Raw genomic sequence first — 13108 nt, 5'->3', positions numbered from 1 at the left:
AATTATCCATATTACAGGGCAGATGCACCTGAAGCTGAGGCCCAACTTGGAGAAGGTCCACTGGGTCTTAAAAGGCTGTCACACAGTGATGTACACTTAGTCTGTCACACTGCTGTTCAGCACAAAAGCAAGGACAAGTGGGAAAAACTCCCCTCCCCCCTTTACCAAACAACAATCTGGGTTTGCAACAGAAATCCTTATACAACTGATTTACAGCACAGCCATTTGCAACCCTCACCTGATTTGTCAAAAAGCTTCAACTAATGCAGAATCCTGCAGCCTTCCTCTTGGTAGATGTTGGAAGGCAGCAATATATTCATTCTAGGCTATGTATTCATTTAAAAGATTTTTAGGATGAAAATCCCAAGAACACGAAGAACAACAACAAACAATTTAACAACTGAAAGAACCAATAAAAACAGCAATGTCTGTCAAATGTGGCGCTATGGCTTTGTGCTGCTGCTAACTGCATTTTACTACTTAAAAAAATGTTTATTTGCTTTTGGAAGACAACTTCAGCCTTGGAGATAATTAAAAATGTTTTAAATAAAAAATAAAGTGAATTGGCCCACAGATAAAAATGCAACCCAAAGGGACAGTCAAAGCTGCCCTTCTAAGCTCCATGTCTAAAAATTCATCCAACCTCTTTCAGATGCTGTAAGTCTTCTTCTAATTCCTTAATTTTTTTACTCTGCTTTGTATTTATGTTTTCTTTTTCCTTCTCCTTTGCTCTTAGTTTCTTGATAACGTTAGAATTTTGTAACTGCTGTTTTGAAAGCTTTTCTCCTGAAAAGAAAGATGGATCTGATTAGCTGATACCCATGCATATTTAACATAGGACTTTAACTCTTTACACTGCAATTCACAGAGAACTATGCAGCTCCTGTGTATGGAGCTTTTACGCACAAATCAGAGCCTCCATGTACATATTACAGATGCTGCATCATATACAACATACATAGTAAGTACATACAGAAACAATTAAGTGTGGTCTCCTGTATGTTGGTTCAGGCCATACCTCTACATTTCCCATACCTCTAAGGGAGATACCTGCTATGGCACTCACATACAATCTGAAAGTGGCCTTGGACACCAGCAAGATACAGCAAAAGAATAAACAAGACAAGATTCAATCGGGCTTCAGGCCTGGGCATGGGACAGAAATGGCCTTCGTCGCCTTGGTGGATGATATGAGGAGGGCTTTGGATAGGGGTGAATGCTCCTTCCTTGTTCTCCTCGACCTCTCAGCGGCTTTTGATACTGTTGACCACGGTATCTTCCTGGAGGGGTTGAGCATTGGAGACACCATATTATGGTGGTTCCGGTCCTTCCTCTCTGGCAGGTACCAGAAGGTAGCACTGGGAGAGGAAATTTCAGACCCGTGGCCGCTCACTTGTGGGGTACCAGAGGGTTCCATCCTCTCCCCCATGCTATTTAACATCTATGTGAAGCCGCTGGGGGCTATCATCAGGAGCTTTGGGGTGCGGTGTCATCAATATGCGGATGACACACAGCTCTACCTCTTGTTTAAATCTTTACCAAGGTTGGCTGTAGAATCCCTGTCCAAATGTCTGGAGACAGTGAGTGGCTGGATGGGGAGGAATAAGCTGAAGCTGAACTCTGACAAGACCAAGGTACTTTTGGTGGGAGACAAGAGGAGATTGGGGGATGTTGACCTGGTGTTGAATGGGGTATGGCTACCCTTGAAAGACAAGGTCCGCAGCCTGGGGGTCATTTTACACTCCCTGCTGTCCATGGAGGCTCAGGTGTCAGGCGTGAGCAGGACAGCGCTGTATAAACTCCATCTGATACGGCAGCTGCACCCCTACCTTCCCGACCATCTGCTCCCACTGGTAGTACATGCTCTGCTCTGCTCTCCTCTCATCTAGACTACTGTAATGTGCTCTACGTGGGGTTACCCTTGAAGATGGTTCGGAAGCTGCAGCTGGTTCAGAATGCAGCGGCTTGCCTGATTAAAGGCAGCTGCCGGTGTGATCACACCAGTGCTGAAGGACTTGCACTGGTTACCGGTTGTTTTCCGGGTCAAATTCAAGGTGTTGGTTTTGACCTTTAAAACCCTATATGGTTCTGGCACAGCCTATCTTAAGGAGCGCCTCCAGCAACACCAGACAGGCCGCTTAACAAGATCAGTCTTGGATGGCCTTCTCTCTGTCTCATCAGCCAGGACAGCTAAGCTGGTGAGGACGAGGGAGAGGGCCTTTTCTGTGGTGGTCCCCTCTGTGGAATTCCCTCCCTAGGGAACTCTGCCATGCCCCCTTTTTAACGAGCTTCTGCCACGCATTAAAAACATGGTTGTTCAGGCCGGAATTTGGGGTGGGTTAGGGTATTTTTAGAAATATGATATTTTAAAGTAGAATTTTATTGTTTTAAAATTGTATTGCTATACATCGCCCAGAGTGGCCAGGTGACCGGCCAGATGGGTAATTGAGAAAGTCAGTCAGTCAGTCAGTCAATAAATGAAAAGAACAGCCTTAAGCTAGCAACGGGGAAGGTTTATTCTCAAAATATAAGACTCTCAATTTGAGGATTGATTCACCTTGATTTCTTTACACTCCCATGGGAACAGTTTGAGCCTGGACAAATCTCAATGGTAATTGTCAAGGCACAAAACAAGTTCCTCATCCACTTATCTGTGTGGCTCAGTACTATAGCTTTGCTATCCCACCTTTTTAGAGTACTACCTACACCTATCTTCACCCTTTCATAGCATGTCCTGCTCAGACAGAGTCTAGGCTCTTTGCAAGCAAACACAGGGAGTGATGTAATAGAGTAGTCAAGTTGGCAAGCAAATGGTCAAGCACACAGGTTTCAGTCCAAGGAGGCTTAGGCTAAGGTAGGAGTGGTCAAAATCCAGGCAGAGGTCATAACACAGTCAGTCAACGCAAGCAATTAGGATCAGGCAGCAGCAGGAGCAGTCAAGGTAACAAGCAAGAGGTCAAACACAGTAAATCAGTCAGGGTCGTTAAGCAGTCCAGAAAGTCAGTAAACAGAGCATCAATCACAGGGCATGATTCAGGAGGTAAGCTACATGGCAGAGGCTGGATGGACCAAGTTGTTCCAATGCTGGTTGGGTTTCTAGTGAAAGCTTTTAAGCCCAAAGCCAGCGGGACCCCACCCAGAGTTCAGTTGCCGTAATCAGAGCTCTGTTTCCAGAGCCCTACTCCTGAGGAGTTGCTTTCCCCTCAGGAAACCTTTTCTGGAGAAAAGCACTCCTTTGCATAGGAGCCCTACTAGCCCGTTGCTTGAGTTGATGATGCTCCAGGGGATCGGGATGGCTCAGCCTCTGCCTCAGAGGCAGAATCCCTTTCTCCTGACAGGGATGGCCCTGCAACCACCTCCCCCAAAGGCTCAGGCTCCTGTGGGTCTGGTGACAGTCCCTGGTCTGGGGTGCCCTGGGCTTCTGGGGCCTCTAGCTCCTCCTCTGAGGGGAACTCCTTCAGTCGAGGCATGACAGTATCCAAGCTGTAGAACCATGCATTTCAATAGTCTACTCTAGGTAGGACTAACATTGGATACAACCCATAGACTATAATATCAAGGAGTGGAAAGCAGCACAGGTTCAATTTTCAGGACCAAATTAGTTTCTTGAAAACACAGGGTTTCACTGGAAAGACATCTGAAGGAACACATAAAGCCAGCTTCCAAGCATCTGTTGTTATGAATGTTAACTCATACCCACCTTCCTCCAGTAATCCCTTAATCTGTTCATCTTTCTCCTTAAGTAGTTCAGCAGTTTCATTACTGTTCAATCTAGTTGCTAGATCTTCTTTAAGGATCTTTACTTCCTGAAAAAGAAACACAAATAATTTATTCTCTGAACTATTTATACATTTTGAACATGACTTTTAAAAATGTTTGCTTCAAACTACGTAGGCCTTTCCTCATTACAAAAAACAGTTGTTTGTCCATACCCTAATAATTAACACATATATCCAGTATCTGGGGGAGGATGAACATACCAACTGGTGCATCTCATGATTTATAGGGATGGTGGTCTGAGAGACAAAAACTTCCTTAAAACATTTTACAGTTACAAAAACATCAGCTGTCAACCTCCACTTTCCCCAAATCCTCTTTATATGGAGAAATTTTGAAGTATTACTTCTATACGAAATTCCAGGGCTCAGAATTTTGTCTAAACTTTTGGGGAAGTTTTAAAAGCTGACCGCTGATGGTGTTTTGAACACTTTAAACAGATCCACCTTAAGTAGGCACCCCAACCCTTTACTGCTCAAATGCAAGTTATTTGATTGACCATTTGGATAAAAAGGTGAATTTCAAACTACAGTCAATTCCACATTCTATATTCCACCCCACATCCCAAGCTGAGAACCATGTTTTTCCAAGTGGATAAGTAAAAGCTCTTCCACAATCCTTTCAGGCTAGCTATAGCATACTTGACCTATAGCTCTCAACTACCTCTGGTTAAAATCTACAGCCAAAATCCAAAGAACTGCTTCAGCTCATGCAACAGACTTATACTAGCTCAATGGAGTTTTTCTTATTCTTTTCCTCATTGTTTAGCTGCCACCAATATCATAATACAAAAAACAACAACACCCAAATATGAAGCCCCCTTTTGCTGAAGAAACTAGTTCTATGGTTCTATGAATCCTTGCCTATGACTTATTTATTTATTTTATTTATTAGATTTATTAGCGGCCCATCTGGATGGCTACCCGGACACTCTAGGTGGTGTACAATACAAATAACACAAAATACAACATAGTCAACTAAACAAAGCATTGCTTTAAAAAAAACAACCCTAACCCACCCCAAATGCCCTCCTGAACAGCCAGGTTTTCAAAGCCTGATGGAAGCTCATCAAAGAGGGGGAATGGTGGAGGTCGCTAGGGAAGGAATTCCACAAAGTGGGGACCACCACAGAAAAGGCCCTTTTCCTAGTCCTCACCAGCCTAGCTGTCCTGGCTGATGGGATAGACAGAAGGCCTTTTGAGGCCGATCTTGTTGAGTGGTATCCCTGGTGCTGCTGGAGGTGCACCTTGAGATAGACTGGGCTGGAACCATATAGGGTTTTAAAGGTCAATACCAACACCTTGAATTGGGCATGGAAAACAACAGGTAATCAGTGCAACTCCTTCAGCACTGGAGTGATGTGATCTCGCCGATGGCTGCCTTTAATCAGACGGGCCACCACATTCTGCCCAGCTGCAACTTCCAAACCATCTTCAAGGGTAACCCCACATAGAGCACATTACAGTAGTCTAGGTGAGAGGAGACCAGGGCATGAACTACTGATGGGAGGCAGATGGTTAGGGAGCTGCCATATCAGATGGAGTTGGTACAGCGCCACCCGGCTCACGGCTGACACCTGAGCCTCCATGGACAGTTAGGAGTCTGAAATGGCCCCCAGGCTGCAGACCTGGTCCTCCAGGGGCAGCCGCACCCCATTTAATACCCGGTCAACATCCCCCAACCTCCCCTTGTCTCCCACCAAAAGTACTTTGGTTTTGTCAGGGTTCAGTTTCAGCTTATTCTTTCCCATCCAGCCAATTTCAATCAACAGTCAATTCCACATTCTATATTCCACCCCTCAACCCAAGGGTGAATGGAGTGGACTTTCAAGATGGAGAGGAAGCTCCATTTCCCTTCCCTCAAGATCTCTTTCATACATAGCGAGGAGGATGCAACAGAAATCTGTCTTTCTACTTGGCAGCTTTGACTGCCTCTAGTTTGAATTTGGGATTGTTGTTTGAACTGTTTAACTTAAAGAGGCTTACTATGACAAGTAGAAGAGGACAAGGAAAGTCTGTTTCACCAGCGATATCCATTCCACAGGCAGAACAATGAAGTTGGATAAAATTCATAATTCGAAGAACAACTTACCTTTTTAGCTGTATCTCTCTCTTTGCACGCTAACTGAACCTTTTTCTCTGCATCTGCTATTCGCTGAGCAAACTCTTCTTTCAGAGATGAAATGTTACTGTTCTCATCTTTTATTTTGAAGATTTCACTAAACATAAAATATATGCCTCATTACAGATGTGCTTGGCATTACAAACTGCATGCAAAATTTATGCAGGTAGTAGCCTTATCTGACCTCAAATACTGAAGGCTCTCCATCCCCACTTATAACAATTAGTAAAAGAGGCAAGCCTTTACACTTCCATGTTACTCTGCAAATATTGATTTCAACTTTTAAAACTGATTCCATTCAGTGCCATACTAATCACATAATTTAATAACCTCTTTCAAGTTTTTAAATGAGCTGTTACAATCCATTAAGCTTAAATACACAAAAATCTATATTATACAAAAGGCAGGGAAATGCATTTACTGAATAAAGGGATCACAATGTTTTCACATGATCTGTACAGACTCAAAAGGAATGCTTTCAACTGAAACTTACTCTTTAAGGTTATCACAAGCTTCTTCTAGGCGTGCCTTCTCTTTACTAACGCTTAATAGCCGAGTTTCCCTCATCTCCAGTTTCTCTGTCAATGAATCAATAATCTGAAGGAGATTTTAGACAGGAGGTGAGAAGACTAGTACTATGTCTATAAGGTCTTTTTGGGCAGCATTGATGATAGAAACAAAGCCTAAAGTTCCTCCCAATTACTTTCCTGAGAAACATAAAGACATTTCACATCATATATGCTGTGGGTTTTTTTGGACTTTCCCAAAGGATATTAATTCATTACCACCTATTTTCTTTGTTCAGTACAAAAAAGACTATAGTACATGTGGTGTGGTGTTGTGGTTACAGTGTCAGTCCAGGTCTGGAGAAACCCAAGTTCATATCCTCACTCAGCCACAAAGCACACTGAGTGAACCTGGGCCAGTCACTCTCTCTCAGCCTAACCTACCTCTCAGGGTTGTTGCAAGGATAAAATGCAGAGGGCGGGGGAATCATGTGCTCTTCCCCTGAGCATCTTGCAGGAAGGGTGTGTGTGTGTGTGTGAGAGAGAGAGAGAGAGAGAGAGAGAGGGAGAGTAAAAGAGAGAGAGAGAGAGATCATGGGATGCACTTAGTGGGAACATGTGGCTACTTCCACCAGAAAATAAAGACCGAATTTGTATCTAAAGGAACAATTTTCTATGACATAGAATCATAGAATAGTAGGGTTGGAAGGGGCCTACAAGGCCATCGAGTCCAACCCCCTGCTCAATGCAGGAATCCAAGTCAGAGCAACCCTCACAGATGGCTGTCCAGCCTCATCTTGAATGCCTCCAGTGTGGGAGAGCCCACCACCTCCCTAGGTCATTGGTTCCATTGTCGTATTGCTCTAACAGTCAGGAAGTTTCTCCTGATGTTCAGCCGGAATCTGGCTTCCTGTAACTTGAGCCCATTATTCCGTGTCCTGCACTCTGGGATGATCAAGAAGAGATCCTGGCCGCCTTCTCTGTGACAACCTTTGAAGAGTGCTATCATATCTCGCCTCAGTCTTCTCTTCTCAAGGCTAAACATGCCCAGTTCTTTCAGTCTCTCTTCATAGGGCTTTGTTTCCAGTTCCCTGATCATCTTTGTTGCCCTCCTCTGAACCCTCTCCAGTTTGTCTGCATCCTTCTTAAAGTGTGGTGCCCAGAACTGGACAGAGATCATTTGGCCTGGATTTTAAAAGTATATCTGAACAAGATTGAAGCAACTGTAGCTTTTACTGAATTCACAGGATTCAGTAATGCACATGCATAAGGATTAGAGCTGCAGAAGTTATTTTACAGTAACTCAATCTCTTCTCCTTCCACATTGCCCCCCCCCCCCCCAATATTCATATTAGGCATATGGAGCAGAGATACGCAAACATGTACAAAAAAACCAGTGAGCTCCACCCAAAGTATGATTCAATTACATCAAAAGAGAAATAGAAGCAGACCAACAACCAAGTTAGTACTGGCAACCTGACTGACTTAATGCATCTCTTCTCCTGCAGAAATACAGCCAATAATCATGTTAAAAGGGCAGCAGAAAAACACTGTGAATATCAATTCTAGGGTTACCTTGCAAAGCTCTTCTTTTTCACACTCTACACTGGATAAGTTTTCAACAATGGGCCGCCGTACTACCATCTCCTCCTTCTGGATCTGCCCTTCATCAATTTGCTCAGAAACAGCCAAGATATCTGGCTGTTCGGAGTTAACAGGGGTTGCACTTCGCCCACTTTCCTCCATTTCTGCTTCTTCTGTGGGTAGCACAAGGGTCTCATTTAAGATGTGTTCAGACTTGCTTTTTATAGGCTCAGCTTCATCACCTTTTATCGCTGGAGGGCTGATGGCAACAGATGCTAAAACGCATCCCCTACCTGACAATTCATCATCTGAGTTTATTTCACTTACGCTCCGACTGTCTAAAGACTGCACACTAAATGAGTCTATCCTTTCAAAAGCATCCGAGGAGCAGCAACTCTCAGTCAATTTTTGAAAGTCATCTAGACGATTATATTCTGTGCAAGCAGATGCTGATAGAAGTTGAAAAGAATTTTGCATGAGATGAAGACTGGCTTTTGAATCAGCAGCCTCTTGCCTTGAGCTTACTGAGCTCTCACTTATTACACTTTCATGGTCCAAAACTTCAATATCACTAGTTGTGGATGTCCCTGAGGAGAAAGTGCTGATTGGAGGTGAAGGTGTATTGCTTTGTCTGTCCTCACTTTTTCGCTCTTTAGTTTCCAAACCCACATTCTTCGTCTCTGCAGACAGAGGTTGTGCAGAGATGTCAGGCACATCTCCAGGTCCATCACTTCCAGAACTTGATTTTACAACAGCACTGGTTTCTGCTACCTTGAGGTTCTGAGGAGATGCCTTTTGATCAGTGTCTTTACTATTGTTTTCATTATGCTTATCTTCAGTATTAAGTACTGAATTATTTTCTTCTAGCTTTTCCTGGGAATTACTGAAGGTTTTCACTTCCATGAGTGAAATTACTGAGAAATCTTTTGCCTCGGTTTCTGGAAGGTCAGTGTGCAGAGATTCCTGTAGTGTGCTTTTTACTTCTTCTTTGGGTCGCTGTGATTTGGTGGGTGGCTTAGATACCACTAGACTTTGCTGTATGCTCTGAACATCTGATGGTAAAAGAAAGGCACTGAAGAAGTTTTCTGATTCATCTACCATAGTCCTCCTGACTGGTCTGGTGATGGCTGTAGGAGATGATGTTGGCTCACTTTGAGGTTCTATACTTGAGTTTGCCCCCCAGGTAGATTCATCCCATCTTCCACTTGTAAGAGAATTTATTCCTACTACAAAATGAGGCAAGAGAAAAAATAAATAAAAAAGTTAAACACATCATACAAATCTTATGAACAGGTAAGTATGCAGCACCTAGAAGAACCATGTCACTACACAACATTAGTAATCACAGTTTATCATTATGTCCAAACCCAGACAAACTGTGGTTAGTCTTAACTATGGTTTACTGAAACAAGCCAACTTATAACTGTGGTTTACAAAGAGGGATTTCAATAAATTCTAGTTAAGATTAGCTACAGTTTAGGTTTCAGACATAACACTAAACTGTGGTTAATTGAAAACTAAAGCAAAAGCTTCCATCAGAGTGGGGAGGAAGAGAACATGAGCCCAAGATGCATTCTTGTATCCTCATCCAGCTAACATAATATAAGGAGAGGGTCACACCCTCTCTCTTATATTGATAACTTGGTCAAAAGAGTTCTGCATCCAAAATATTGACATAGCCTGGCTGAATGCTTCTGAAAGTTTCTATGGAACAAGGAGTTCAAACTACTGCTTTACCAGATGAACTAGAGACAGCATATGCAGCCAAGGAGTTAACACATACTCAAGATATGTAGCTCTTTCAATGACATACCGGTTAAGGAAATAAGTTTATTAGGCCATATGTCGAACAAGTAATTCTAGTTTCCTTTTCCTAATCTTTACAAGTTATAAAAACTACCTTGCATTGTTAATTCTTAGGTGCCCTTTCTGCATAAACTTCCAAATTACACCTTGTGCAGCTACGGCCTACTTATCCTACTCTTGTGCCTCCGTCCAGAGATGGAAGGGTTCTCAGGGCTGAAAGCAACCTTCTCTCATAAATAAGATACCACATTTTAGATATAGCTGAAGATGGAGCAACTCTTCACACTGGAGTCTGCCATACCAATGTCATCAAAGCAGAAAGCTACGTTGTATGCTGTTTTAATACAATATCACCCTGAGGCTCAGCATTATAACCATGTGGGAGATATAAGCCAGTCCTAAATCATTATGGCCAAATGAGAAAAATGTACAGACAGACAAGCTCTAGTGCAGATATGGGGTGCACAACATGTATCTTAAAGAACACAGAACTTTTACCCACTCTATCTGTTGGACCATATTCCTAAGATACCCCAAATACGGGAACAGCAGTGTCATCTCTTACCTATATAATTCTCACTTATGAGGTTAAAGCAAGCAGAGTTAGTTGTGTAGCCCTTAGCAAGTCCTGGGCAAACTAGTCATGTGGTGATTAACAAAGCAAATAATGATGAGAGGAATGAGAAAAAGAACAAGGAAAATTATAAGGTAAATAAATACGGTGTGTAGGGAAAGGGAATGAAAAGGAAAAAGGATAAGAATGATTGAAAATATGAATCCAAAATTAAAATTAACTATCATTCTACGATGTCAGACTCACAATCACTCCATAGACATATAAAGGGGTTGGTAAAGGCCTTGAGTGTACACCCTGAGAGAACATGTAAGGAAAAGCTGCAATGGGAGGGACTGCCAAATAAAAGCATGTTTCACTTTCCCCAAGCTTGCGCTATCCAGATGTTTTGAACTACAACACCCATCATCCCTAACCATTGGCCTTACTGGAGGCAGTTAATGGGAGTTGCAGTCCAAAACATTCTAGAGGGCCAAAACCAGATGGGGAAGGCCAAAATATAAGACAAATGTGACTTCAGACCACCACAGACCTACAAAAAGGATGTTAATGTGCCTTATTTCAGAAGTCATAGAGTCTATCTTTAATTTTGATCTGACACATCTTCAAAAATGTCTATGTAGGACAGAAGTGAGGAAAGTGCAGCCCTCTAGATGTTGTTGGGACTCCCAACTCCAGTAGTAGATAATGATGTGTGAATGTCTGTCATGGCAAGCACAGGTAACAGGTACTTGTGATTATGGAGAAAAGATTATGGAATCAGAAGTGTGACAACGACAGGCTAAGTATGCAACAGAAATGCGAAACTCAAGGCCTTTCTACCATTTACAGAACATGTGTGGCGCTACCAACCCACATTCTCCCTTCTTCCCCCCATAACATTTGATAAATGAAATGCATGCTATGACTTCCTATTTAATCTTGCCCTTTCCCCTGTATGCAGCAGCCAATTAACTAGAGCAGGAGAATGGTGAACATAATGACACCGCACATGTTTATTTTGCCTAATGTTATGGGAGATGGCGTGGGGGGGGGGTATGCGCGTGCACACATATTAATGGCAAGTACCATAGGCTCCAAGTAATACAAAGGTGAGAATGGGAAAATGGCTATACGCTTGTGCTGGAGAAGGGACCCCAGATGTATGAGCGGGGGGGAGGCGGAACAGGCTGGAATTATGAGGACTCATTCTAAGGACTGCTACATAAATTACATTAATCTTTAGTACTACTTAACCACACTGCTTTACTAACAAACAGGATAACAGAATGATAAACTAGTGGCTTTCTAACATTTAAGTACTAATGACATTCAATAATTTAACCTATGCCAGATTTGCCATTTCACATGGCTAGCTGCTGCTTGAGAAAAACAAGTCCAAAGCCCCTCTGGGGCCAGTTACTGCAATTACAAAGCCACAATGTAACCTCTATGTTGAAGTTATTAACACAGAGTACATACACGTGATCTTCTGTGTACAAGGTGAACCAAGGAAGGCATGAAAGGGATGTTATGAAAGTACTCAACACAGTATATTAAAAAGTGCAGAGCCCACTATAGGAAAATGAGAACAGGAAGACTATACTGCAACACATCTACAACAGATAAATTAATGATGTAAGAAGTATGATGTTCTCCAGATGTCTGTCTGTAATCTGTTGTTAGCCCACCCATCCTGATCCCTTGGGATGGGATAGGCCAGGAAAGACATCCAAATACATAAATGAATAAAAGGTAAGCGTGTGAAGGAAAGAATGGGAATGTGTAACTAAGAAATATGAAACAAAATATGACTACACCTGAGCAAATTAAATGTGGAAATTAACAGGTTAGGTGAAAAGCAGAACAAGGAAGTGTATACGAATGTAATTAAGAGGATAGGTGAAGTACGGGACCAAAAATACAGGATGCCAATTCCTCACACAGACATGTGATATATAATCATTATACACACACAGTCTGAAGGAAGAATTGTTCATTATCAACACAGACTTCTTACTTGCAGCACGACCGCGCGCATATTTATTCAAGACGGGCTCATTCAGAAGCAAGCAGACACAGCAGCGGCGTGGCCTTCCCGACGAAGCGGGCGCCACTCAAGACACCCCCACCCGAGGCGTGGAAGGGGCTGGCTTCGCCCCGCTCGGGCCGGACTTGTTCGACAATGGATGGGGGGCGCGGGGGCCCCAGCTCAGCCTGAATATCACGGCGAGGGGCTGGGAGGGGCGAAGGGGCCCCTCGCCCCCGCCCTTTCCCCACACCACCTACCAGCCTCGCCGGGCCGGGGCGGGGCGGGCCGGCCGGGCCGGCCGGGCCCCCCCTCGCCCTCCTCGTCCTCCTCCTCGGCCTGAATGTCCAGCACCCGGTCGATGGACTTCTGCGCTTGCGACAGCGCCTGCTTGGCGAAGGTCGAGAGCTGCGCGGCGTTGAACCAACTCATCTCCCTCCGCTCAGCCAGCCACTGGTCTCTCCGTCGCCTCGCCTCAGCCGTAGCTGGAGCCGCAGCCCGCGCCCCGCCGTCCGTCGGCAGCCATGAGAGGAGCGACGAACCCGGATAGGGCGGCTCGCCAGGCAGGAACGCCGCTCTGCCGCGCGTGCGCCACGGGCCCTCCGCTTCCACGTAGCAAAACAAGCCGGCGCCGGCGCCCTCGCTCGCGGGGCCGCTCACGTGACGCGGAACCCTGTTGCCATGGCCACCGAGAGCGCCAGGCAGCGTATTGCGCGGCAGGCTCTTCTCGCC

General features: G+C 44.2%; 1 protein-coding gene across 2 annotated transcripts in view; it reads right to left on the bottom strand.

The window, feature by feature from the left end:
* TMF1 (TATA element modulatory factor 1) overlaps positions 1 to 13108 on the bottom strand; it is a 31083-nt gene extending 17975 nt beyond the window's left edge. The window contains exons 1-6 of one of the 2 annotated variants that reach the window (XM_084840432.1): positions 12637 to 13108; positions 7980 to 9211; positions 6392 to 6495; positions 5869 to 5995; positions 3701 to 3806; positions 644 to 786 (exon numbers count right to left, since the gene is read on the bottom strand). In XM_084840432.1, the coding sequence (XP_084696558.1) occupies positions 644 to 786; positions 3701 to 3806; positions 5869 to 5995; positions 6392 to 6495; positions 7980 to 9211; positions 12637 to 12808 (1884 nt within the window). In that variant the 5' untranslated portion in view covers positions 12809 to 13108. Of the gene's footprint in view, positions 1 to 643; positions 787 to 3700; positions 3807 to 5868; positions 5996 to 6391; positions 6496 to 7979; positions 9215 to 12636 lie in introns of both variants that reach the window. The other variant, XM_084840433.1, reaches the window with a different exon arrangement.

Source organism: Heloderma suspectum, chromosome 2, assembly GCF_057233095.1.
Source record: "Heloderma suspectum isolate Gila_16-S chromosome 2, 16-S_ref, whole genome shotgun sequence".
In the NCBI taxonomy this organism is placed as follows: domain Eukaryota; kingdom Metazoa; phylum Chordata; class Lepidosauria; order Squamata; family Helodermatidae; genus Heloderma; species Heloderma suspectum.
The sequence above is the reverse complement of the archived record's forward strand: the minus strand, read 5'-3'. Positions and strand labels throughout refer to the sequence as shown.